This window comes from Saimiri boliviensis, chromosome 14, assembly GCF_048565385.1.
Source record: "Saimiri boliviensis isolate mSaiBol1 chromosome 14, mSaiBol1.pri, whole genome shotgun sequence".
NCBI lineage: Eukaryota > Metazoa > Chordata > Mammalia > Primates > Cebidae > Saimiri > Saimiri boliviensis.
In genome coordinates, this window is record NC_133462.1 from 77,453,202 (window position 1) to 77,480,297 (window position 27,096).

Below are 27,096 nucleotides of genomic sequence, written 5' to 3' on the forward strand. Positions count from 1 at the left end.
TGATTTTCTCTGCTGAATGAGGTCAAAGGTGGTTATTCAAAAACAGAAAATATTTAGCTTAAAAGAAAATAGTTAACTGTAATAAAGTATAATAGGCCAGGCGCTGAGGCTCACGCCTGTAATCCCAACATTTTGGGAGGCTGAGGTGGGTGGATCACCTGAGATTAGGAGTTTGAGACCAGCCTGGCCAACGTGGTGAAACCTGTCTTTACTAAAAATACAAAAATTAGCCGAGCGTGGTGGCACATGCCTGTTCCCAGCTACTTGGGAGGCTGAGGCAGGAGAACCACTTAAAGCCAGGAAGCAGAGGTTGCAGTGAGCCAAGATCAAGCCACTGCACTTCAGCCTGGGCAACAAGAATGAAACTCCATCTCAATAATAATAATTTTTAAAAAGCAGAATAATTAAAGTTACCACACTAGCTTTTTAGAGCTATATACCCTTTAAGTAAAAATCAGAGTTAAAAGAAAATCAAGTGATTTTTCTTTTAAAAAATATTAAAAATAAGAGAAAACACTGAAATATTTTGAGATGGTAGCAGGCATATTATAAAGCTGAACTACGCCATTTACAGTGATACTCTGATCTTTAATTTAAAAACCCTATGAATATAATAATTAAAATTTAAAAATTGCCACACTTTACTTTCAAAGTGTTGTGTTTTTTTTTTGTTTTCTTTTTTATTTTTTTGAGACGGAGTTTTGCTCTTGTTACCCAGGCTGGAGTGCAATGGCGCGATCTCGGCTCACCGCAACCTCCGCCTCCTGGGTTCAGGCAATTCTCCTGCCTCAGCCTCCTGAGTAGCTGGGATTACAGGCACGTGCCACCGTGCCCAGCTAATTTTTTGTATTTTTAGTAGAGACGGGGTTTCACCATGTTGACCAGGATGGTCCTGATCTCTTGACCTCGTGATCCACCCGCCTCGACCTCCCAAAGTGCTGGGATTACAGGCTTGAGCCACCGCGCCTGGCCAAGTGTTTTTCTTTTAAAAGACAAAAAACAAAGCTTGGCAAAGATGAATAAACTCAAGGCAAAAACCATTTTAAATATCAAAAATTAAAAAATTTAAAAAAAGTCCAGGTCTTGTAAATCAATCTAACAGCTAATAACATTAATAGATCTAAGTATTTCATTTCATTTATCAGGACCACCAGAGTAAACAATATCTCAAAAGTGGTATTAACACTAAAAATAAGAAAAACACAAATAACTTATTTTCTTTATTAAAGTTTTATTATCACCAACCAGACTAGAATTTTCAGGATGTTACTAATTTTAACTACAATTAAATGCCTACCAATGCACTTATAATTAATGGCTTATTCTATCCACTAAAATGCAATCAATTCTATAAACTTTCAGAATATTCAATGACTACATGCTGGCATTTAAAGATAGCCTATGATTCATTTTAGTAATGAACTGGCAATGAATCTGATAGAGTACAGCAGCAAAGCAACTGATTAATACCATCAGTTATTTTAATACAAAGTATTTTAAAGCCTTAAAAACAAACATAATCATTATTAATATATTTTAGCCATGGAAGTTAAAATATTCTTTTTGTCATTCTTTCTGTGCTAAAATATTATAGCATGAAGTATAATGCAGCAAAAGCTAATAAACATATATCAATAGCAGAGATGTTATAAATTCAATATAAGAAATATATTTAAGTAAATACAATTTTTTTTTTTTTGGCTAGCTAATTTTCTTTTCCTAAGTAAACATACTTTAAGGTGTTATTCTGATGAACAGTCATTAGAAACATCTACTATACTTCATTATCATTTTTACTTAATCTTCTGTTAACAAAAAAGACAGAAAAGTTGAATATTAGTGATATTGTCCATAATGCAAAATACTGTAATCCAGAATGTTCATAAAGCTCCCTGAAGCTATTAGGATTTTTCTACTAAAAGATCCTCGAATGTGTTTTTACAGTAGTACATTAAAAAAGGTTTTTCACCCCCCCCCCCCACCAGAATCACAGAACTGGTTTTTAGATAACCCACTTATCAAGAATTCTTCAAATTATGAACAGTATGGTTTTCTTATAAATAATAAAAATAACTACAACTACTCATCTTAAATATGCATTAACACGCCTTTTCTACTGCCTAAATAATTACAGCTTTGAACAAGTAAAAACCCTCTCATAAGAAACTTTGCTTCAAAGTAAAAAACACCAAGATTCGATATAGACTGTATATGGTCAACCTACTAAAAACCAGCTTGCATCTGACAAGTTGTATGTACTGGCAAACATAAAACTGTAAGTTAAAAAGTCCAACTTTCTTTTCTTTTTTCATTTTCTTTGAGACAAGATCATTCTCTGTTGCCCTGGATGTAGGGCAGTGGCACAATCATGGGTCACTACAACCTTTGAACTCCGAGCCCACGCAATTCTCCTACCTCAGCCTCCTAGAGTAGCTGTGACCACAGGTATGTGCCACCATGCCTGGCTAATTTTTTTTTTTTTTTTAAATTGCATTTTAGGTTTTGGGCCTGGCTAATTTTTTAAAAAAAAATTTGTAGAGACAGGGTCTCCCTATGTTGCCCAGGCTGGTCTTGAACTCCTGGGCTCAAGCGATTCTCCCACCTCGTCCTCCCAAAGTTCTGGGATTATAGGTATGAACCACCAAGCCTGGACAAAATCCAGTTTCTATCAATTTTCTTTATCCTTTAGCTACAAGTATTTTGAAAACAAAGTGGAAGGTAATTCAGGTAATTTAATATTTTGTATTTACAACACGTATAAACTCAAATCTTTAGTGATATATTTCTGTTAATTGAGCTTATGATACAAAAACAGTAATAAAGAAGTACTATATCATTTGGAAAACAGTAAATACATTTTTTTGCTCTAGAATAAATTCTAACAAACGACTAAAGATGATGACTATTAAGTGTAATCTTACTAGTTATATATAATGCACCTTGTTTTCCTTTAAGAAAATTTATTCTCAAGTTATTTTCAATATCAGATTTGAATATCTAGTCTGAAGAATTTACACATATTCTAAGAAAACATAAGAGAAAGGTAAGCCATATGTGGGCTGTAAAAATCTCTGCCCCAAATTCTAAAGGAACAATCTGAAATCAAGATATTCAGCTACTAAAGAAAGCACCGCGGAAATCTCCCTCATCATTTGTATTTGGATATTAACAATATCATCAGTAAAACTTTTTCTTCTACTATACTTAATACTACTTATAAAGAAGATAAATATTCAAACTGTAAATAAGGTTTAATAGCATACTAGATACAAGAATGCAAGAAACATTATTTTGTAATACTACCTCATTCATGTGACATTTCATGGTTAATTTTTAATTTATTAAAATACTGCATATTTTATTTTCTAAACATGGTATAAAACATAAAATCTTATGCTACTGTTAGAGTAGAGGCCACTGTTCAGAACGACAACTATATTATATATGTCCTACTGAAATACACTGATGTCCCAGGGAACACTAATGTTCTACACTATGCCACTGAGATGTTTCTATTTAACAGCTGAGTACATTCTTTCAAATTTAAATTCTTTATAATTCTTCAAGCATCTTCATCACAGGCACAATCACTTTTCAGTGGCTGACTTTTTTTGTTAGATACTTAACCCAAGAAAAACTGAAGGAGGCCAGGAAAGCAGACAACTGAGCCTATTATACCTACATTTAAAAAAATCATATGTAATTATAAGTCAATAGATTATGCTTAATTATAGTTTATTCATATCCCATAGAATGAAAACATAGAATTACAGAGAGACCTTCTTTTTTTTTTTTTTTTTGAGACGGAGTTTCGTTCTTGTTACCCAGGCTGGAGTGCAATGGCTCGATCTCAGCTCACCGCAACCTCCCGCCTCCTGGGTTCAGGCAATTCTCCTGCCTCAGCCTCCTGAGTAGCTGGGATTACAGGCACGCGCCACCATGCCCAGCTAATTTTTTGTATTTTTAGTAGAGACGGGGTTTCACCATGTTGACCAGGATGGTCTCGATCTCTCGACCTCGTGATCCACCCGCCTCGGCCTCCCAAAGTGCGGGGATTACAGGCTTGAGCCACCGCGCCCGGCCCAGAGAGACCTTCTAACAGCTATTTCCCTCAAAATTTTTTTCTTATTTTAAGAGTCACAAAAAATGTTCTACATGGCCAAGGCCCCAGAAGTCTGCAAAGCAAATGAGACATAATTAATCCAAAATAAAATTAATTAGAGAAACAAATCCTAAATTATAACCTTATTAAAAAAACCAAGTACGTAGTTAAAAATTTAGTCAATTCACAGGCTGATTATTTGACCTTAATATAATCGGGCACACAATATTTTGGTTTTCCCTTCTAGAGGTTATGTAATGTAATCAACATATTTATTCAGATTAATTTGATAAATCCAAGTATCTAATGGTTTTAGGTCTCCACTAATTTCAAAATAATCAAGCACTCAGTTGAACTAGTAATCTTTCATAAACACAATAATTAATGAGATATCACTTGAATGCAGTTCTACTGGCCATAGTACAGGTATCTGAAATGCTTATTCATTAATAAGCAGCAATCCAAAAATATTGTATAGGCTGTATTAGAGTTATTCATGTTTCTTTTACAACCAACCCTCCAGCACACCAGAAAGACAGGACCACAGGAGGAACAGGCCACCCTACTGCTTCCCATGCCCACCACAAACCAGAGAATTCCCTCATCTAGAACTTCTTGAGTCCAAGACTTATGAATGTAAAGTGTTGATCATTCTCCATGGGGATAACCTATGAACATTAACAATTTTTATCTATCACTGACTTTCCTTTTTAATGTTAAGATTTTATGTAGTATATAAAAATCCCAACACTGTCAGCTAGCCTGCTGTTTTTCAATGAGGAAGTATGTATGTCTGTATATGACTAGTACTGGGATGTAGGATGGTTTAGAAAAATTCCAACTCTGGGCATGTGAGAATCCTGTAGCAGAGTAGTGGCTGACTCACTTCAAGCTGAGAAACATGGAACTAGAATTAGTATAGGGAGATACTTACAGTTTGTTAATAATACATATATAAATAATGTTACTGATATTTTTTAAATCTTGGAATTATCTTAGCATATAAAGGATTTATTATTATTTCCTCAGGTCTCTATACTTATTTAGGAAGATTCCTTTGAACTACGTTAAAACAATGACAACAACAAGATTTCTCCAGAACTGATTTACATAAAACTGTAGTCAATAAGATGTACAATTTGTCCCAAATCATTTTTGAATTTTATACAATATGAATTATCAAGTTTTCTTTCTATGCAATTAAAATCTGTAAGAAACATCTATATATTTGTTTAAAACAGATTCTTATTTAGGAACTCACGTACTTTGTCTCTGACTAATTTAGAAAGCATACTTTAGGATCATTTTTCCCTTGATCAAAATGAAAAAGGCATTTCATCATTTTAGTAGTTTGGTTATAGTAATTTATATGAACATTCTTAAAGCTGTGCAGCCAAAGCCAAAAAATAAAAAGAATATACATAAAAGCAGCACAGCAATAGCAGGAGCAGCAGCACAAAGCATGCAATAAATGTAATAATATACCACAAAAACATTAACAGCTTCTGCAATCACAGGCAAAAGGATGAGAGAGGGGTAAAAGGCATCAGGATGAGTACATAAAGTGCAAAAGTCTCTTACACGTCTGCCTTTGCTAGCTGGAGTACAGGATGGAGAGCGCTTCAACAGAGAAAGGAGAATACGACATGTTACAAATATTTACACATATAAGACTCTCAAGGAGTACTATTGTATTATCAGACAAAGTATATAAACATACATATAAAGCCACAGTTTTGGATAGTTTGAATGTACATGTATTTTCAGGAAAAACTGGAGGATAGGATGGTAAAGAAACAGTTGTTTGGACTAGATCTAAGGTTGACAAACTTTTCATTGGCCCATGTACAAACAGTGACCCACAAAACAATGCTTCATCAAGTGATGGACAATTTCTTTTATGGAAAGGTTGGCAGTAGCAGGATGGAACAAATGAGAACAAAAAAGATCTAGGTATTTCTGATTTAGTGCTGGCAAACATTTAATAAAATAATGAACTAGCTTGGCTTTAGACATTTACCTACCAAATTTTTACTGTTTTCAAAAATGATTCTTTTAAATGACAAGGGCTAAGTCAGAATTTCAGAATTAATTGTAATAAATTAAAATAAAAAGTTATTTAAACAATACCCCATCCTGACTCAACTTCAGCCATAGTCAAAAGAGGGACTTTCACCTTTCTAGCATTAAATAATTAAGTAATTAGGAAAAAGTGACAATTATCTCAAAATATTTTTGTGATGCTCCAGCAGTAGAGCTTCACTAATATGAACCATATCTACTTCAGCAATTTCTTACATTAAATTCAACCTAACGTTTATTGTGAGCTTACAAATGTGTTGGGTACTAAGCAGATTTTGCAAGGTACTGAAAGATAATACAAGCATGAAGTTCACAGACGGCTGGAGAAGATCATGCTAGCAACAATATGATAAACGCTATCACTGAGACACATACAAGGTTTGTATGGGAACCTAGAGGAGGGATAGACAAGATTTTCATGGGAACCTAGAGGAGGAAACTTATAGACTAGGTGTACAGGAGTTATAGAAGATTTAAGAAAAAAACTAAGAAGTTCAAGAATGAGAAACACTGCTAAAAATTCAGTATTAGTGTTACAATAACTCTGGCAGATAAGTAAACAGGAACTCCCTCCCACCCACCCACCTGCCCGCCCGCCTGCCCGCCAGGTTCCCTTCCTTCCTTTCTTGTCCCCTTCCTTCCTCCCTCCCTTCCTTCCTTTCTGGTTCCTTTCCTCCCTCCCTCCCTGCCTGGTGCCCTTCCTCCTTCCCTCCCTCTCTCCCTCTCCCTCTTTCTCTCTTTCTTTCTTTCTTTCTTGAGTATTGCTTACTGCAACCTTCACCTCACAGGTTCAAGTGATTCTCCTCCTCAGCCTCCTGAGTAGCAGGGATTACAGGTGCATGCCACCAAGCCCAGCTAGTTTTTGTATTTTTAGTAGAGATGTGGTTTCACCATGTTGGCCAGGCTGGTCTCCAACTCCTGATCTAAGTGATCCACCTGCTTCGGCCTCTCAAAGTGCTAGGCTTACAGGTGTGAACCACTGTGCCCAGCCAGAACTATTATTTTTTTCCAGAGGAAACTGGAATGGAAGATGACCTGAACACTATTCAAGTTAACAGTAAACCAGGATTAGAAGGCCTGGAGATTTCTAAAGAAGTTTTTCCATTATGGAGGCTAAAGTCTCAGGTTCAAAACTAGTTATTTTTCCTCAGTTACTAATGGGAAGAATCTCATCCCTTCTTTCCCCCAAAACCAACCTAACAATAAACAAATCAACTCCAATTCTTTCTCTATCAATTAATCTCTCTCCTCTCCTTAATAATCATAATAGCATTTATTGTGTGCAGAGTATATGCAGATCCTTTTCAAAGTGCTTTACATATATGAATTATTTTAATTCTCACAGAAACCCTATAAGGTAGGAAATATGATCTCATTTTAAAGATGAAAAAGACAATCATCTTGCCCAAGGTTATACAACTGTTAAGTGGTAGGGCCAGGATTCAAACTTACTTAGTCAAACTTCTGAAAAATGGTATACAACTGCTGTCTGTACTTCTTAACTTCCTAAGGAACTTCTAATACAGTGCATATCAGATTCTGCTTTGATCTGGTACTCAGAAGGTCAGTATTTCTGATTTGTCCTATCTGATCAGCCATCTCTGCCATACCAACACACTGATCATTCCCCTCCTTAAAATCTCCACTCCTGGCCGGTAGTGGTGGCTCCCGTCTGTAATCCCAACACTTTGGGAGAACAAAGTGGGTGGATCATGAGGTCAGGAGTTCAAAACCACCCTGGCCAAGATGGTGAAACCCCCATCTCTACTAAAAATACAAAAAATTAGCTGGGCGTGGTGGCAGGTGCCTATAAACCCAGCTACTCTGGAGGCTGAGGCAGAGAATCGCTTGAACCCGGGACGTGGAGGTTGCAGTGAGCCAAGATCGCGCCACTGCACTCCAGCCTGGGTGACAAAGCAAGCCTCCGTCTCAAAAAAACAAAAACAAAAAACTCCACTCCTCTAGTTATTGTGACAAGTACTTTCCTGAGTAACCGTGTACTTCTCAACCATTACTCTTTCTTTGTTCTTGTGGATTCTATTCCTTTACCCTTTGTTCAATGGAGATTCCAGGTTTCTGTCCTTGGCTCACTGCTACAGTCTACTCCTTGGGGAATCTCATCCACTTTTAACTCTGATTATTTCCAAATCTCTGTTGCCAGTTCACTCCTCTTCCTTAAACCTCTAACACACATATTAAATATCTATCTGCTGGACATCTCCACCTGGATGTTCCTTAGGAAACTCAAACTTAACTTGTCCAAAATGAAGCTGTCACCTTTCCCTTCTGTTAAATCTTTTAATAATTATTATATACAAGACTGATTAAATCTAAGATCCGTAATATGAAGTATAAAGTTGAGAAACACAGACCCTTATTCTGGCCTTTGCCCATGTCTTCATACTCATTTCTCAATCCCTTCTTTGTCCTTTTTGTTTGCCAAGCAAGGGACAATTCAAACTAAACTGAAATCTCCCTGTCCACAACCCTGCAACCCTCTGCTCCCTCTCTCCCCAAGTTTGCTCTGCCTGTCTAGAATATACTCCTCTTACGTAGTTCCTTTTTTATTTTGCTGAACATAGTCATCTGTGAAGACCCAGCTCAGGCATTATTTCCTTTAGAAAGCTTTTCTGGATCCTCCTTGTTCAGTCAGAAATCTCTCTTCTTTGTATTCCCATGACAGATAATCTTTATCTTTTATTACTGTATTTCCCACATGGTTTTATAGTTATCTGGTTATATATTTGTCTTTCCCACTAGACTGTCAAGGCAGGAAATAGTGTATTAAGCTTAAGGGCAGGAAATACTGTATTATGCTTAGCATAAGCCTTTAAACTTAAAAATTCTCAATAAATATTGAATGAATCCTTCTGAATGTCCGTAGTACTTAACCTAGGTATTTCTCACGGCATTTACTGCTTTCCACATTGCACAGTGCGTTAACTATATAATTATTTTTCTAATTACAAAATAAGCATTTTGAGGTCATTTCCACATCTGCTTTGTCTTTGTATCCACCATTATGCCCAGTATCTTACTACCCATGTAAAAAGTGCTAAAATGTTTAACATTAAAAAAATAATTTTTTTTTGGCTATCTCTACTGCTAGACTAGAGTCTGGAGTGAGCTAAAACCATGAAAAAGAGCATTAGTATCTCAAAATAAATATATTATCACTATAGTAAAAACAAGTTAAAATGTCTCCCAAAACTATCTTTGAAAATGAATGACAACACATTTTCTAAGTTAGTATCATTTAAAGCTAATAATGATACTAAATCACCACAGCAATGTTTTCTTACCAAAGTGTTTAACTAGAAATGATCTAATTTTTATGTTTTCAATATTTTTATGTTTTCAACAGAAAAGGAGAAAGAGAGGAAAACACATCCACATGCTTCCTCTCTTTTATATATCTACATACACAGTTTTTTTTATAAACACCAAAACTGAATTCAAGGCAAACACTATATAAACCAGCACCTTGTCTTAATGTGCAATCATATCCCACTTCAAAACATCTACTTCATATATAGGTCTACGAATTGCCACCAGAACTTTAAGACTGAATATGAAGTAGGCACACAAGCAAAAACCAAAAGAAATAATCTCAGGAGTAGATAATTTGGCTAATAGTTTTTAAGGTTCAATTAATTAATCCAAGAGGTCTTACTTAATAAAATACCAAAGAAGAAATGGACCACATAATCATGGTTCTTTCTCTTTAGATTGTCTAAATACATTATTATATATGCGATAAACTATACAATATATATAATTCAACATAATATATTGCCTAAGTTGAGGAAAAAATGCATGTAACTTTCTGAAATATGCAATCTTCAGGTAGGGTTGTGCTGAATATGTAGATGGAACTTGTAAAAACAAAAATTGAATGAGGAAATTTCAGGAATGCCAAAGAAGCAGGACCGATTTTGGTCATAGGATTAAAAATCTTTACAATGTCTGTTTTAGGATTCTATCTCCTGAGGCCGGGCGCGGTGGCTCACGCCTGTAATCCCAGCACTTTGGGAGGCCGAGGCGGGTGGATCATGAGGTCGAGAGATCGAGACCATCCTGGTCAACATGGTGAAACCCTGTCTCTACTAAAAATACAAAAAATTAGCCGGGCATGGTGGCACGTGCCTGTAATCCCAGCTACTCAGGAAGCTGAGGCAGGAGAATTGCCTGAACCCCGGAGGCGGAGGTTGCGGTGAGCCGAGATTGCGCCATTGCACTCCAGACTGGGTAACCAGAGCGAAACTCCGCCTCAAAAAAAAAAAAAAAAAAAAAGATTCTATCTCCTACCAATTCTCACATATGATTGACCATGCTCCCAAGTATAGCTGAAACTATGCTGCCAAGCTTCAGATTTCTGTAACTGATTGTAACAGAATGTAAAAGAAGCTGGGAAATAGAACCATGTTAAATCAAGAGATAAATTAAAGAAGTTAGGAGCCATAACTGAAATTAAATATTTTGAACCATCTTAGTAAGATGTTATACAAGATTAGAAACAAGAGATTAAAGATTAAAGATTAAAAGATTAAAAACAAGTCCAGAACTCAGCCTGCCAATATTGACAGACTACTTGCTTTTCTTATATACCAGAATACAAGAATGGAAAACAGTATTAGGGGGACCAGAGAGTTGGGCTATAGATACTATCTCTATTTCTCTGTGTCTGACCTTTATATTCCAGAGCTTAATCCTTGATTTACTCTTTCAGCAGTATGTCAGACTAAGACAACTCTGAAAAAGCAAGTTGAGTACATTCTCATTTGCCAGGCAATGGGCAATTTCTATTTTTGTGAACAGGGACTCAATGAAGAAAGTGTAGAATTGTAATTTAATCAAATTCAAAACTTACTTAGCACATATTTACTATATGACAATATGTTTCTCAAATATAAAGAGCAAGCAGCTCATTTTTATGATTGTAATTAGCATTGTCTATAATATACTCAAGCTAAGGTTTTTTTGGTTCAGCTAAAAAGAAAATGAAGAGAGTACAGGAAGTTGCTACAAGCTTGGTATGATGATCTCTGCATCTGTTACTATTGGGATGAAGGGAGTATCTAGGGGAGAGAAATGGGAAAATCTAAGCAGCTGAACTCCATTTGCTCCTTACCCTGTCTGTTACTTAGAAAGAGTCTGGGGCTAATATAGATTAAGTTCAGGATTGGGTATGTACGGTTGAAAGAAAAGATGAGGGTAGAAGTGGGAATAATTTCTACAGGAGAAGGGATCTTGGTATCTCTGTTCTACTGCCTTCTTAATAGACTGAATGCAAATGCCTTTCTTAAGAGACCACTTATCAAAGTAGTCTCAACTTCTTTTAAAATGAACTCAAACCCTTCTTTATCTGTCCTAAAGAGTATTTTGCATAACAATTTATCACCACACTGTCCTAATCCCCAAAGATTGAGAACTCTTAAAATGTCACTCTTAAAAATGGGAGAGTAACCTATCCACTCTTAGTAACTGAAGAGTGCTTCGACAATGGTTGAAACAACTAGACTATTTTCTAAAGTTTTCTCCTTTAAAACTCTTGTGTTTCTACACATAGAAAAGCCAAAATGTCTACATTCCCCCAAGTCAGAGAAGCAGAAAGTGTTGAGAATGTGTTCTGCTCTGCCTGGTTACCTCCTTTCATTTTCCTAGAGGGAGGGAATGATTGGTATTACATATATTGCTTCTCTTCAAAGCTACTCTTACACATACAAGGATGGGCCAAACAATGTGACTTAAAAAGGAAAGCATCTTGCTCTGAACATCTTCCCATTTTGCCAAAAATTCCAGCATTCATTTGAATTTTGAGGTAACAGGTAAAACATACGAAGGAAAAATTAGGGGTGGGAACATTTTAATTTAAAACTATACTATTTTAAATAAAGTAACTACACTTTTAAGAGACCTGTGTGGAAGGGTAAAAGTAGGAGTAAAGAAGGTAATTTTGGAGGAGGAGAGGCACTGGTGGTAAAGCTCCGACATATCAGAGGGCAGCATGATAACACTGGGTTCCAGGAGACAGAGGGAGAATGATGATATACTGACACTCAAAGGACTTGATTTCCTGCAATTTTGCTTAATACTAGCCTTATTCCCTTCTATACCTGCAAGTCCCAGCTGCAACTCAAACTTTAGGTCTTCAATATAATTTCTTCCATAGCAATGAGACAGAAAACAAAAAAGAATGCCCAGAAGGATTTATACTATGCATTGGAGCCTTACTGCAGAGGGCAGGCATATAAACATGAAGCACAATATAACTAGATTTGGCACAGAGAACAATAAAGACTTGATTTGTTCCTTAAGAATCCAAATGTGGCTGGGTGCAGTGTCTCACACCTATAAATCCCAGCACTTTGGGAGGCTGAGACAGGCAGATTATGAGGTCAGGAGATCAAGACCAGCCTGACCAACATGGTGAAACTCTGTCTTTGCTAAAAATACAAAAACTAGCCAGGCATGGTGGCGTGCACCTGAAGTCCCAGCTACTGGGGAGGCTGAGGCAGGAGAATCACTTAAACCCAGGAGGCGGAGATTGCAGTGAGCTGAGATCCCACCACTGCACTCCAGCCTGGTGACAGAGCTAGATTCCATCTGAAAAAAAAAAAAAAATCCAAGTGCCTAATAAAAAAGGAACTACAGAAGAACTTGAGCATTATATCTTGGATGCTAAACTCCACTATGTCAAAGATTCAATACTGCTGTTCAAAACATCATTCTGCTACGACATTGAGGATCAAATGAATGAACGATAACTCTGGGAAGGGAGATCACAGGTACAAACTCTCAAGAGAAACATGAAGTTTATGCCATAAAATATTGGTGGTGGGTAGATTACTGAGTGATTAAGAGCTAAGAAAGTATTTAAGTGAAACTGAATTGATGGTCAAGAAAAGAAGCTAAAGAGAATACAGAAAGGGAGGGAGCCAGTTTATTAAGAGTAGTAAGGGCATTATTGCTGAGGACATTACATATACGGTTTCTTTAAATCTTCAAACAACCTTATGAGATTAGTTTTAGCATGATTACTATTTGTCTGATAGGCAAGCTCAAGGTGTAGAAAGGTTAATTTCTTCCAAACCATACACCTAGAAAGTTGTGTAGGCAGGATTTGTGCCTGCTTATGCATTTAACCAATAAATTCGGAGAATGGAGCTTAGTGGGAAATCATGCCTTTTAGGAACTGGAACATGAATAAAAGATTTGGCAGCTCTTGTGAACTCAGCTTCTTTTTCCTTTTTCTAAGAGTTCCCTTGCAGTGCAATAAAATTTACTTTTATGTTTGTACTGAGCTTATGCTGCATTAATAGTGGGTGGAAGACGAGAAAGGATATTCCTGGAGAAAAAGTAACACTGGGAAATGGCTGTGGGGTGCTCAGGCATTACAGGTGGGTGGTAGCAGTGGCAGGGTGCCTATGAGGACAGAAACAAGCTGAGAACCTGGCTGAGGTGTGCATTCCTGCAACATCTGCTGGGAAGAGCTCATGTATTTGTCAAAATACATACTGCTCCTGGGTTTTTTTTTTGGTGACAGGAAAGGGAATGAAGAGGAGTTTGTTAGAAATAAAAAGGTTTTCTAGTAGGAAGAACAACTAAAATAATTCACCTTTCTTTTCTTTTTAAGGTGAATGATATCTGTATGGAAATACCATATTGAGTATTTTAATAACCTGAGCAGCAAGGTTATAACTTGCAATACCATTAAACATGAGGAGAGTTCTCTTTTTATCACACTATAGAATTAATTAGAGTAATTATTTGTTTTACGAATAGCAAAACAGTTCCTGTTTAGAATGAAAATACGCAAACATCAGTAATTCCAAACATATTCAAAATCACTTTTTTGTTCAACAAATTCTAAACATCTAGATCTAGAAGTTCCTTTAGTAGAAAGTTATGCTAACTACTCTTCTGACTATAAGTATCCTAACAAAACAGAAAGAATAAAACATTAAAAAATCTCCCCTGGTTTTAATTACAATTCTATGTACAATATTTGCATTTGAACTCATTTTATTTCCCCATTTCTGTAAAGACTAAATGTTCAACAGGGTAATAAATGCTTTAGGACAAGAATTACTGTGCCGTTTAATGTGGAATAGAGAGAATGTTATGCCAGGTAGTAAAGAGAATGAATGATATACATTTAACAGAAACTTCTAAATTATTAAATTGATAGAATTCAGGAGAGAAAATGATAATGCAGTCAATTTATAGTGCATATGTTAATTAAAATCACTTTGTACATTAGAAGAGAAATTCTGTCAGCATTAAAAATAAATCAATTAAAAATAGGTTTATTTTAAAATCAGTACTCTATTATTGTCATACAATAAAACCTATTGGAGAAATTAATTAAAAGTAACTTTTTTTATTATACCACCAGAGGTTTATTTTTAACCAACATATAAATTAAACAGTAAAGTGCTGAAAAGAAAAGGGAAAAGTAAAATAGAAATCATCAGGAAAAATAAAAATGAGCATATATGTATATATATGTATATTTTATATACATATATATAAAACTAAATAAGCATTCCAGGCTTTACAATTCTTATAAAGATTGAAAATACAGATATTCTCCAATGGTTAAAGCATTTTTCCAAGTAAATTTTTACTGCATTATGTTTAATGCTGATAAATCCTACATTATATTTAAGATAAGAAGCATATTTTGGCTCCCATAAATTTTCAAATGTGGTATTTCTAAAACTGACTGCATTACTAGGCAAATTCTTCAAATCGATTCACTGATCTTTTTTACTGAAGGATGCATTGGTTTGAAAATCAAAGACTTACGTCATCCAAAAAATCAATCAGTGAAGATGAGGAAGAAGAAAAGGAATCCTATTTAACGAATACAGCAATAAAAAAATAGAAAATATGGATGAAGCAATTTAATAAGAACAAATAATAAATCAAAAATTTTGTAAAACAATTGAAGGCAAATGACATTAATTCAAATAAATAAATGAGAAAAGCAGTTACTATCATTGTTCTCAAGAAACTGATTCATTAATTACTTTTTAAAGAGTGATTCTTTTTCCTTTTTCTAAAGGAATGAAACACAATTTATATACTGTGCCCAAAATGTAATAAAATGAAGCTCATGACAAATAATTAATAATCACATTAAATGTAAGCACTTTAGAAGTAACAACTAAAAGTAAGCAACAGAATCACTGAGGCTTCTAATTCTTCCCACTAGAACATCAGTCTAGTTACATAATCACCATTTCATTATTTTGTGATCTGCCTAACAGAGTTTATGTAATACTTTTTAACAAAAAGCATTTCTTACTGTATAGTTTTTAAAAGATGAATTGATCTGAAATAGGAACCAGCAACACCTTAATGTGAGCTTTGGCATTTTCTCATTTTTTATTGTAGCACTATCCTTTGGAGAATAAGAAAGACTGTCAAATTATTTCAAAAGTTGGGATTTGTTCTGCTCTTAATATTTCTTAAGAGATATGAAATTGCTATTAAATCTCATAATGATTCATGATGGTTCTTAGATGTTTTGTTTAATAGAGGTAGTAGTACCGTCTCCATAAGAATGCAGAACATATTCCTCTGCTAACATGTTTTGTTTATTTAAGATTCTAGGTCCTCTCATGTGGGAAGCAATAAAAGTTTTATTATAAGTGAATTTTAAATTACAAAGTGAATTTTAAATTCACCACAGAGGATATTTGAAAAGTTTAATAATACTTACTTCAAATTGATCCAGAGCATCGGTAGGCGTATTCAAAAATGCCAAGAAAGAATGCTGTGAGTCTTGGTGCTCTATACCTAGAAGACAGCAGCAACTTTTTTTAAGACTACAACAATTAAAACTGATTTTAATGGATAACCTTCCCTGTCTGAATCTATTAAAAGTAGTTCACAAACTACTGTATTTCAAAGTTGATCACTATTATTAACTCTACATTTGAAAAAAACTAAAATACACTAGTATTTCCTAGAATATCACTTAATAGTCAATTATATCAGTTTCCATGAAATACTTAAATTTAAGTCATCGAGTTTCGAGTTTCTTTCTTTTCTCATATAGAAAATCATTAAAAAACTACATTAAATATTTTGGTAGACTTAAGAAAATTTAAAAATAGGGGCCTGTTTATGTCTGATTTTTCTGAGTTAATTTAACACCAAACAGGCTTCTGTTTTGAAATACTCTTATCAAAGCATAGAGTATGCACTGTCTAATACATATAATCCTTCATAATAAAATAATGCAGTGATAAAACAAATATACTAAATTACAAAAAAAAAGTCAATCTGATTTTAGATATTTTTTCTATTGACAGGATGAAGACTCCAAACTTCAGTTTTTCTCAGATGAATTTTTAAAGTCATACGTATCTCTTGACTAAGGCATTAACTTTAAATGCCTAATTTCCCAAATAATTCTTAAACCATACAAATAAAAATACTAGGTATAGAAAAAACAAACAAAAAAAAAAACAGAAAACAGCCAATCCCACATTTTTTACTTCCAAATCCTCAGGAATTGACATTAACTGATTTGTGTTTTTCATATTACTATCTAATAATATAACATAGTTACCAGGTAAGGCAATATGTTCAGAAATTCATTCAAATACTGAGAGCCCATTATGTGCCAGACACTGTTCTAGATACTTGGGGACATAATAGTAAACGAAGCATTAAAAAAATCTTTGCCGTCATAATGTAAATATCACATTATATTACTTAAGTTGTAGTTACATTATATTATACAGTAAAATTTTGATCTGCAATATTAAAAATCCAATTAAGAAGCTATGGTAGACATGTCTTCATAAAGCAATGTGATAGACTTAAGTCTCTTCTTTTTCAAGTTTAGGTCTATTCTAAAAATGATGCAGTCAATGACATCTGGCATGCAAGTCATATTCTGCACTAGTCTCTCTCCTATTAATTGCCATTAGGGCCACAAGTTGTCCATGTCTTATGTATTCTTTTTCTTCTCTTCACTAAACAATGTATCTCTCTTCCAGTTTTCATTAATGAAAACCTAGTTTGATTTTCATTTTGGCATGCTGGCTTGTGCTCCTTATTTGAATTGCTATTCACTTTTTCTGGGCTCCTTCCTTTTTTTGTTAATTAAGAAATTCAATCAACAAGAATTTATTGAGCATTAACTATCCGTAATGGCTTTTTCATGGTAGCTTCTTTATGTGATTAGTCTCTGCTCTTCATCATTTTACATACAGATGGCAGAGACTTCATCAGCTTTGTCTCATGGTGTTGCAAGGCTGAGAAAGGATAGGGAAGGAAGCACTTAGACCTAATAAAAAGCCCATTAACAAGTTCAGTATTCAGTGATGGCCTTTGTCAGGTAAATCAATTTCAAATAAATGCATATAAGATATCCCTTTATTTTTTAAAAAAATTGGAATTTCTTTTTATTAAATCTTCACATTCTTAACGTCCACATTAAGGAAAGTTTCAGAAGTTCATGTAATACAGCTATCACACAACTAAGTTTTCACATGAACGGAAAAATGTTCAAGTAAAGTTTTCAAGGTAATGATAATAAATCCAGGATATCCCACAGGACAAGGAATTTAAGTGTCAATGTGGAAGATGACATTGAAATGCCTCCTAAAATTTTCTTTATTGAATTGCCCCATTAACACTATATTAATCTTTAGCTATTTCATGCCTTGATTTCTCAACTACCCTAAAAAAGAATTCCCCCAAGTTTTTATACATTATAGGCACATAAAAAGTGCTAAGAAATACTTGTTCAAGTACCCTTACCAAGTTCTGAATATTAACACGCATTGCCACTATCAGAGTGAAAACCTCATAAGATAGCATTTGAGAATATATAAAGTACATTAGAAATTTTTTTTCCAATCACAAAAATGTTATTCATGAAATAGTCCATGGCACTGAAAAAAAGTCAAATTTATGGCAAAGTGTCTTTTTCTGTTACTATGAAATCTTTAAATAATGTATACTAAATAAAACAAAATGACTGAGAGGCCAGTCTTCCAAATGTGTGTGTATGTGCATGCATCACATATACACACATATATTCATAAATGAGTGCCAGAACTGATGTCAATAATTCTCTCACCTACACAATAAACTGATTCTTATGTAATAAAATATATTTATAACGTAACAGTAAGTCCTGAGTGATGCAAACACACACTCCCATACCCTTTTCAGATCTAAGCTCTTCAGTGTCCTTTATCAGTTGTTCGATTTCTGAGAGTAGTTCCAAGTTCTTCTTCTCTGAATCTTTTAGTTTACTTAAGGAGAAAAAAGGAAAAACGTCATTAATTTTTACTGCTGGCTAGTGAGCCACCTTGGATGTAGGGAAACTTACTTGGTTTAAATGTCAGTCATGGTAAATTGGGGGACTATAAATTACTGCAGGAAGAACAGTAGTACAGCCTGCCACCTACTTTCATGTAGATAAAAAGTTTTACTAGAACACAGCCAACCTCATTCATTTAAGTATTGACTATGACTGCTTTTACACTACAATAGTAGAGATGAGTGGCTGTGTGGAGGCTAATCAAAGCCTAAAATATTTACTATGTGAACCTTTACAGAAAACATCTGCTGACCCTGAGCTAAATTATTAAATTTAAAAATGTTATAAAATCAAAGAAATTTTAGAATATTGTTAGACTTTGTTAGATATTATACCATTACAGACAACCATGAAAGTGGAGCATATACAGGATTAAGTTTATAATTTTTGATACTGGCTCATCTCCCTGATTTATGAACAATATGTAAACTCATATGTCCTAGGCATAAACAGAAAAGATCATACTTATTCCAAATTACAACACAGAGAATGACATTCAGTAGCTCTTTATGCTGGTATCAATTCACTTTCTCCAGAAAAAGTTTTTCCCTTCTCAATGCCACATAAGCACCTTTAAGTAAAGACATAAGTAATGCTTATGTCTGCATTATTTATAGCAAAAAGCTTATAAGCCAAAACTTTATCAACCAACAGAGGTATTATATATCTGGCTTTTGATTTGATTCAAAAGATTAACAATTCCAATTTAAGGACTAAGACTACACACCATTAAAAACTGAATTCATGGGCCTGCCTTTATTTTCGGCTTTTGGAATTTTTGTTATTCTGAGCAGTCAACGGATTTTCATATTTGTAGTTTATTTGTGATGTGAAGTTCCTATTGTTTCTCTAGGTCACTTAAACTTTGAACCTTGTTTATAAATCAATCTAATTATGATTTTTTTCATTTAATCATTTATGTATTATGGTATGTTGTGACAAGAATTGAGGAAATGTGTTTATTAGCTAACTGTTTCAGAGTTTATACTTTTTTTTTAAATACATAAAGGAACATGAAAAACAATAATTACACTTAAAAGATACTATACCATTATGAAATGTGACATCAATAGAATTTTCATTTATAAAAGACTTTTGATAGAGGCCGTAAGTTTCAAATGATTATATTTTGTTCTCATCATACGTTGGATTTTTATACAAATATAATATTCTAAACATGAGAGAATTTTAGGTTTAATAAAATGTGAGAGTCAATTAAATTTTATAAATAAGGGGAAAAGTAAATAATGTAATATTATTTAATACTATTAATTCTACTTTACGGACAAGCCAGAGGAAGACAAGGCTACATTAAAACCTCCTCACTATATACAAGGTTTGAAAGCATCTACTTATTTTAAAATCTTTCTAACATTTTTGGACCTCATTTTCTAAAAGAAAGCAATGGACAGAAAACCAAACACGTAACTTTTCTCCAAATATTTTTGACAAACGTAGAAATTTTCTAGTGGGACTATATTATTCAATCTTACCATTCTGTTATGATGTTAGATGCTTTAACTTTATTCAACTCTTCTTGGATAGCCTGTTTGGCTCTTATTTCCGCATCCAGAGCCGACTGCAACTCCAGTCTAGCTGACATATCCAGTTTTGCAAAACGACGCATTTTCCAAGGCATATCCTATGAAATAATGACTGTGTTTTAGTTTCAACTTGTTTTTAAGACTTAAAGTATTACAGTTAACCAGCTGTGTGTTACGTTTTTCTAAACTGGAAAAGACCCAAATGAATTGTTTTCTCATAAAAAACTTTATAGTAGACTAAAAGTCTAAACAATCTGATACAAGTAATTGGATTTATTATAGTGTTTCTAAAAATCTCTTTTTTCTAATATGATAAGTCTCCATGCAAAATCGTAGAAGCTTACTGTTGCTCGTGTACCCAAGCTGGAATTTCTTAATGCTTCCAATTCTTCAGTCATTTTAGAAGCTAAGGCCTGAAGATACCCTCGCGCATCCTTTTCGTCGCTGACCCTAGAATATATAAAGACAAAGTACAAAAGTACACCAAAAAAGCTTTAGTACAATGTATGTTATTTTAAAGCTTCCTAAAGAAGTAAGTGATAGAAAATTCAAAGACAGTCTTAAATAATTTCTTTCAAAAGGTCTACCATAGTATACTACCTATCAACAACTGGGAAGAGGTTTATGGACTTGTACTCTGATGTACATGGTAGAGCTGGTGACGTTTACAAAAGCCCAAGTTACTCATAGCTGATAAATTAGTAAAACTTCACCCTTGAAATACAAAATTAACACTCTTTAAACCTAACAACGCAGATGCACATGTGTGAGGCTTTCTAAGTAATAAGACTTCTCATTAATTGGATTCTGCCATTTTCGATCATAAAAACAACAAACCATTCTTAAAGCTGAAGTATATTAAATTTAGAAAGCTTGACATAGCATATTCTGCAAAAATCAAGGTAATATTGTAATTAAGCTCCTCTGTTTTCTAAAATAATCAATAAAATAACAAAGAGAAAGATTAAAGTCTACCAAAACCCAATTTCTATTTACTGTCTTAAGGCTATCTAGCTAGTAAAACAATTGTAATTTTAGATAGAAAGTTTTCAAATTACATTAAGTAAAACAAATTCCACACTTTAGAATTTCTCAAGAAAACATCTGCATTTCTTATACTTCCCTTATGTGGGCGGATGGTGAGGGGAGGAGTCAGGCATATCTATATATCTACAAAAATCTACAAAAGAAGGTCCTTTTCTCAGGAAGAATAAAAACCACTGGTATACAGAAAGCCACAGTGCAAAAAGGAAAAAAATGGAGTTGAAATTTTGCAATGCCTTTCACCATATTGGCCAGGCTGGTCTTGAACTCCTGACTTCTTGATCTGCCTGCCTTGGCCTCCCAAAGTGCTGGGATTACAGTTGTGAGCCACTGTGCCCGGCCCACAAGTGTATTCTAACACACTTTTGGGTAGACAACTTGTCTTTGTGCAGGCTGGTTGTTTTCAGAGATAAAATCCAGGTCACTGAAGCTGTAAGGAAAGTACATTTCAGGTAAATTAGTATGTATCTGTGATACATACAGCAGACATGTTTAACTCTTGAGCTCTGCATTAGTATCTCTTAGAATGTAAACTCCTGAGCAGTCAAATTCATATATATCTTAAAGAGGCCTTTTAAAAGAGGGTTGGTGCTCTTTTCTCTTAGATGGGAGCCTGTCTCTGGAGTACAAGCAAAAAAATTTATAGAGATGCAGTAAAACCATTTTAAGAAGCTGCTCTCTCTAGTGACAGTTACATATTCTTAGGCTCTACGTACATGTATATGTTTTTATTGCCTTTTAAGAAAAAATGGTTTCGGAAATTATGTTAAGAATGTTTGTGTAGTAAGGGTTGTGTCGTTCTAAAATTCTTTGAACACAAGTGACTGCAATCTTTTCATTTAATTACCTGATCTATAATATAGAGAATCAATTGGGATGTAGGAAGATTATCTATTAGAATACAAAAAAGATACTTATATAGTAACAATGAAGAAAACTGTATTAACATTTAAGTTCCCAGGCTAACAGGTCTCACCTAGCGCTGGTTTAGTATCTACCATAGCTCAGAGATCTTAGCTTATGCACATTTCCAAGAAACTGTGAAGTCCAATGTGTTTATTAACTTTGGAAATCAACTTTTTGTAAACAGACTTCAGGTTGTTTGAAATTTTATATGACAAACAATCTCTTTCTTCTAACTTTACTTTCTATTTCCATGTTGAACACATTCACAATCCCTTACAACTGCAGTCTTCCACTAATTCCTAACTTTGTATTAAACCTATTTCTCTTTTTCTTGGCTATAGAGAATTACCGGTTTGGAGGGTAACTCATGCCACTTACGTTCCACTGGACTCTAGGTAAAAATCTTACTTTCTCCACCCCCAACACTATTTCTCTCTCTCTTTTTTTTTTTGTTTTTTGAGAGTCTTGCTCTGTTGCCCAGACTAGAGTGCAGTGATTGCAATCTCAGCTCATTGCAACCTCGTTTTGTGGGTTCAAGCCATTCTCCTCCCTCAGCCCCACTAGTAGCTGGGATTACTGATGCATGCCACCATGTCTGGATAATTTTTGTATTTTTAGTAGAGATGGGGCTTAGCCATGTTGGCCAGGCTGGTCTTAAACTCCTGACTTAGGGTGATCCACCCGCCTCAGCCTCCCAAGTACTGGAATCATAGGCATGAGCCACTGCACCCGGCCCCAACACTATCTCTTGTTCCTTGCTTCTAGATCATTTGGTTAAGTTTACTTATACTCACTCTCTTAACTTTTAAAAGTTAATTTGGTGAAATCATTTATTATTTGATGAAATCATTCAAACAGATTCTTAATACTATAGTTATTATTACTATACATAATCACCCTCCCTCCTACACCTTATATTTTTAATTTCATTATTTTCATATGTTCCTTTAAACATGTACAAACGCTACCAAATCCAAAAGTTCCCCATGCCCCTCATTGACAAACCCCCAAACATCCTATTTTTTTCCTCTCTTTCATTGTTATACTACTGACATGTAATTGCTCTAGTATTAAAACCCTCCATTCATTCCCCTATACTCCATGAGGTCTAATTCCTGCCTCAACTATTTTGCTGAAGCTAATCTGTTAAAACTCAACTACAAAAGGCCATCTTAGAGCTATAGTGTTCTCTTGGAAAATTTAATCCTTTCCTTCCAAGTTCTCTCAAATAATCAATTAATTAATACTTATTAAATACTATTAAATTGGGCATACTAAGAAGACAAAAGAAGATATATAAGGTATAATTCTTGAAAACTAAGAAGACAAAAGAAGATATATAAGGTATAATTCTTGAAAAGCAGGGTATATATAGTAATTAGAAACTGATTCTTGAGTCATATACACCTGGTTTCAAATCCTAGTGCTTACCAGCTGTGTGACTTTGGGCAAGTTACTTTTCTAACTTTGTTATCCCACCTATAAAATGGGTTTAGTAATAATATGGACCTCACAGGACTGGTGTAATAACTAAATATGAATACATGTGAATTTCCAGCCTAATGACTGGAACACTCTAATATTTTAATAAATATAAGCTATTACCTTACACAAATGAGCATTACTGAATGAGGAATGTTTTAAATAATGTGAGTGGATTTAAATAAAGAGAGATAACGGTTTCATTACTGAAGCCCTTTGTAATTATTAAACGCTTCTCCTGGTTCTCCTACAGAGCTGTTTCATCTAGCTTTTATAATATAGCCCTTACCATTCTCCTTACCTGTCTCCTTAAAAAGATCTTAGCCATTTCACTGGCCTTATTTATTAGGAATTTAATTCCCAAATTTACATTTCCAATCCTAACCTTTATGTCAGTTATTCGAAAGCATATGAAAAATCTCTACTAAGAGATGTCTCAGGATCACCTCATTCTCACCAACAAGCAAAATAAAATAACAGTTAAAATTGATTGTATTATCTTCCCCAAGGTTGGTTACCCCTCTCGACTTTCCTATTTCAATGATACTATCATTTTCTTAATCTCCTTAACTCAGAATTCAGAAATACTGATTTCTCCTCATCTCTTGCCCTTCATTTGTAAGTATTAAGTCCTATAGATTTTTCTTTCACAATGTCTCCTGCATTTGTTCACTTTATTTCCAACCTTACCTCCTATTTCATCCTGAACATTACTATTAAGAGCTATTTGCCTAATCACCATTTTAATTAATATCATTATCTTTTGCAAAAACCTTCTCCATCTTACAAATAAGTGAAGGTAAAACTCTTACCTAGTATTCATGACAATTGTGTTGCAGTAACTTTATTAATCTTACTTCCTACTATTCTTTTACATAAATTCTCCAATTTGGTAAAACTAGGTATAGGATATTTTACTAAACTCAGTGTTTTCAGAAAACACAGTCTAGTTTAACTAATTACTCCCACCTTTCTCGAGTACCTAGTCTGAGATAATTCTCTCAACACTACATTCTTATTTTTAAAAAATCAGCATCTATTCAACATGTAAGGCATTTATATTTAAGTCTCGTAAGTTATCTCCAGCTCTGGTCAAATTACTTTTTAAACTTTAAATGTTAGTTACTTAAAGGCAAGTACTACATTTATAGACCTCTGTATCTCATATTGTACCAGAAGAATGCTTTATGTGAGGAAATAAAGTTTAAAAATAAATCTTATGGACTAGCCTATTAATCTAACCACTCTTGGTAACATTATTCCAAAGAGAATATATGAAGTCCTCTGATGAGCCAACGGCAAGAAGGAAGGTCCTCACTCTAACAGTGATGAGAAGTAGATGTCCTTGCTATAAGAGGTTTTCTTATGCAAGGGATATTTCATAGCAAAAGAGAGAGGAGGTAGAGTTCAAGAGCCATTAGAAGTGCCTTCACAAAAGGTTATTACTATACATAATCACTCTCTATATATACTGCAATATTTGTTTTGTATTAGCACTATTCATTTGTCCCAGGAAACATTCAAAGTACTATATGCCACGAGGTCCTAAAATCTTGTTTGAGCATTTTCATTTTTTAAAAGCAGGCTGAGTATTCCTAATCTGAAAATTCAAAATCTGAAATGCCCCCAAATCTGAAACTTTTTGAGAACTGACAAGATGCTTAAATTTTTGGATTAGGGATGCTGAACTGGTAAGTATAACACAAACTTCCCCCAAATCAAAAAGAAATCCAAAATACTTCTAGTCCCAAGCATTTTGAATAAGGAATACTCAATCTGTATACTAAACTCAAAGTGCTTTTAATGGAAAAAATATTTGAACCAAAATATGAATACAAGAAATAAAATTCCCAACAAATAACTGAGCTATAGACATACGACGAAACTATAGGCTGGGTATCCTTTATATGAAATGCTTGAGACCAGAAGTATTCTGGATTTTTTTCAGATTTTTTGGATTGTAGAAGACCTGAATATACATAATGAGACTATCTTGGGGATAGGACCCAAGTCAAAACACAAAATTTGTGTATGTTTCATATACATCTTATACACACAGCCTGAAGGTAATTTTTTTTTGAGATGGAGTGTCACTCTGTAGCCCAGGTTGGAGTGCAGTGGCGTGATCTCGGCTCACTGCAACCTCCGCCTCCTGGGCCCTGGTTCAAGTAATTCTCCTACTTCAGCCTCCCAAGTAGCTGGGATTACAGGCATGAGCCACCATACCCAGCTAATTTTTGTATATTTTAGTAGAGGTGGCGTTTCACCATGTTGGCCAGTCTGATCTTGAATTCCTCACATCGTGATCCACCTGTCTCGGCCTCCCAAAGTGCTGGGATTACAGGCGTGAGCCACCACACCCGGCAAGGTAATTTTTTACAATGTTTTAAACTAATTTTTTTGTATATGAAACAAAGTTTTGACTGTGACTCATCATGAGGTCAGGTCTAAAATGTTCTGCTTGTGGTGTCATGTCAGCACTCAAAAAATTTCACATTTTGAAGCATTTCAAATTTCAGATTAGGAATGCTCAACCTATATTTGTTTTGCTATAAATTAAACACCTACTGTTTGCCTAAAAGGATTTAAAAAGTTAAATAAATATACAAAGTTAAACTACCTGTTTTTACTTGGCAATAAAGTCTTTGTTAGATTCTACTTTCTCCACGTATTACTAAAAAGTAAAAATTTTTACAAGCACCAGCATTATCATTTAATAAATGAATATGACGGTTACTAAGATGAATATTCCAATCTAAATCCTAAGAGTTTGAGAAACAGCTGATAAAACTAAAAAGTAACCATTTAAGGTTTTAAAAATGCCATGTGTGAATTAATCTGGTATAATCATAATAGAAGGTGTAACAGTATCTTGAGCTTCTAAGTATTTTTGCAGGCCTTTCATTTCTTAAAATACAAAGACAGCAGTTTCGATCTTAGAAAGGAACATCTATAGGTAGCAGATGAATTTCAACAGTTCTCTAAGGACCAACTTTGACTCTGGAGGTAGCAACATTTTCTTAGAAAGTAATAATCAGATTTCAATGAAGCTGTGTAAAAGCTGTTATGGGACATTTGTTAGAGTTAGGGAACAGAGAAACAGAACAGAAAACACAGTAGAACACAAATAACAGATCGGTAATAAAACTGTGCTTTTCAGAGTAACTTATTTATCATAGCTGACAAATGAGATAAAAACCATTATTAGTAGCCACCTGGAATTCACACCAACTTGGCCACATAACCACAATCATCTACAAAAACATGTTTAAAAGAGTACTCACCACTGAATTATTTCTGTAATTTGGGCTTCCCAATGTGCAACTGATTCTTTCTTGTCTGCTAGATCTTTAACTTCTTCTTCCAACTGCTGGTTGTGTATGCTTAAGTTCTCATACAAAGTAGTTAGCTGAAAGATAGTTTTAAGACATGCATGAGTTTTAGCAACAAGAATTCAAGGTGTTCACACAGCTACTGTTAAATATGACTACTCACCATGATTTACCCAACAATGCTTGTCTTTTTAATGTAACAATCCCTTCTGCTCACTGAATTTGGATATCAGGTACTACTCTAAATTCTCC

The 27,096-nt window shown here is 34.4% G+C and overlaps 1 protein-coding gene across 18 annotated transcripts in view; it reads right to left on the reverse strand.

Annotated features, from left to right (window-relative positions):
- Positions 1–27,096, reverse strand: part of CDC42BPA (CDC42 binding protein kinase alpha) — a 327,782-nt gene that overhangs the window by 62,215 nt on the left and 238,471 nt on the right. For 5 of the 18 annotated variants that reach the window (XM_074385301.1, XM_074385294.1, XM_039464238.2 and 2 more), the window contains 7 exons: positions 26,797–26,921; positions 20,425–20,530; positions 20,030–20,178; positions 18,377–18,468; positions 15,915–15,991; positions 14,996–15,043; positions 5,684–5,722 (listed from right to left, as the gene is read on the reverse strand). In XM_074385301.1, coding sequence (XP_074241402.1) covers positions 5,684–5,722; positions 14,996–15,043; positions 15,915–15,991; positions 18,377–18,468; positions 20,030–20,178; positions 20,425–20,530; positions 26,797–26,921 — 636 coding nt within the window. The remainder of the gene's footprint in view (positions 1–5,683; positions 5,723–14,995; positions 15,044–15,914; positions 15,992–18,376; positions 18,469–20,029; positions 20,179–20,424; positions 20,531–26,796; positions 26,922–27,096) is intronic. The other 13 variants (XM_074385292.1, XM_074385300.1, XM_074385303.1 and 10 more) reach the window with 4 other exon arrangements.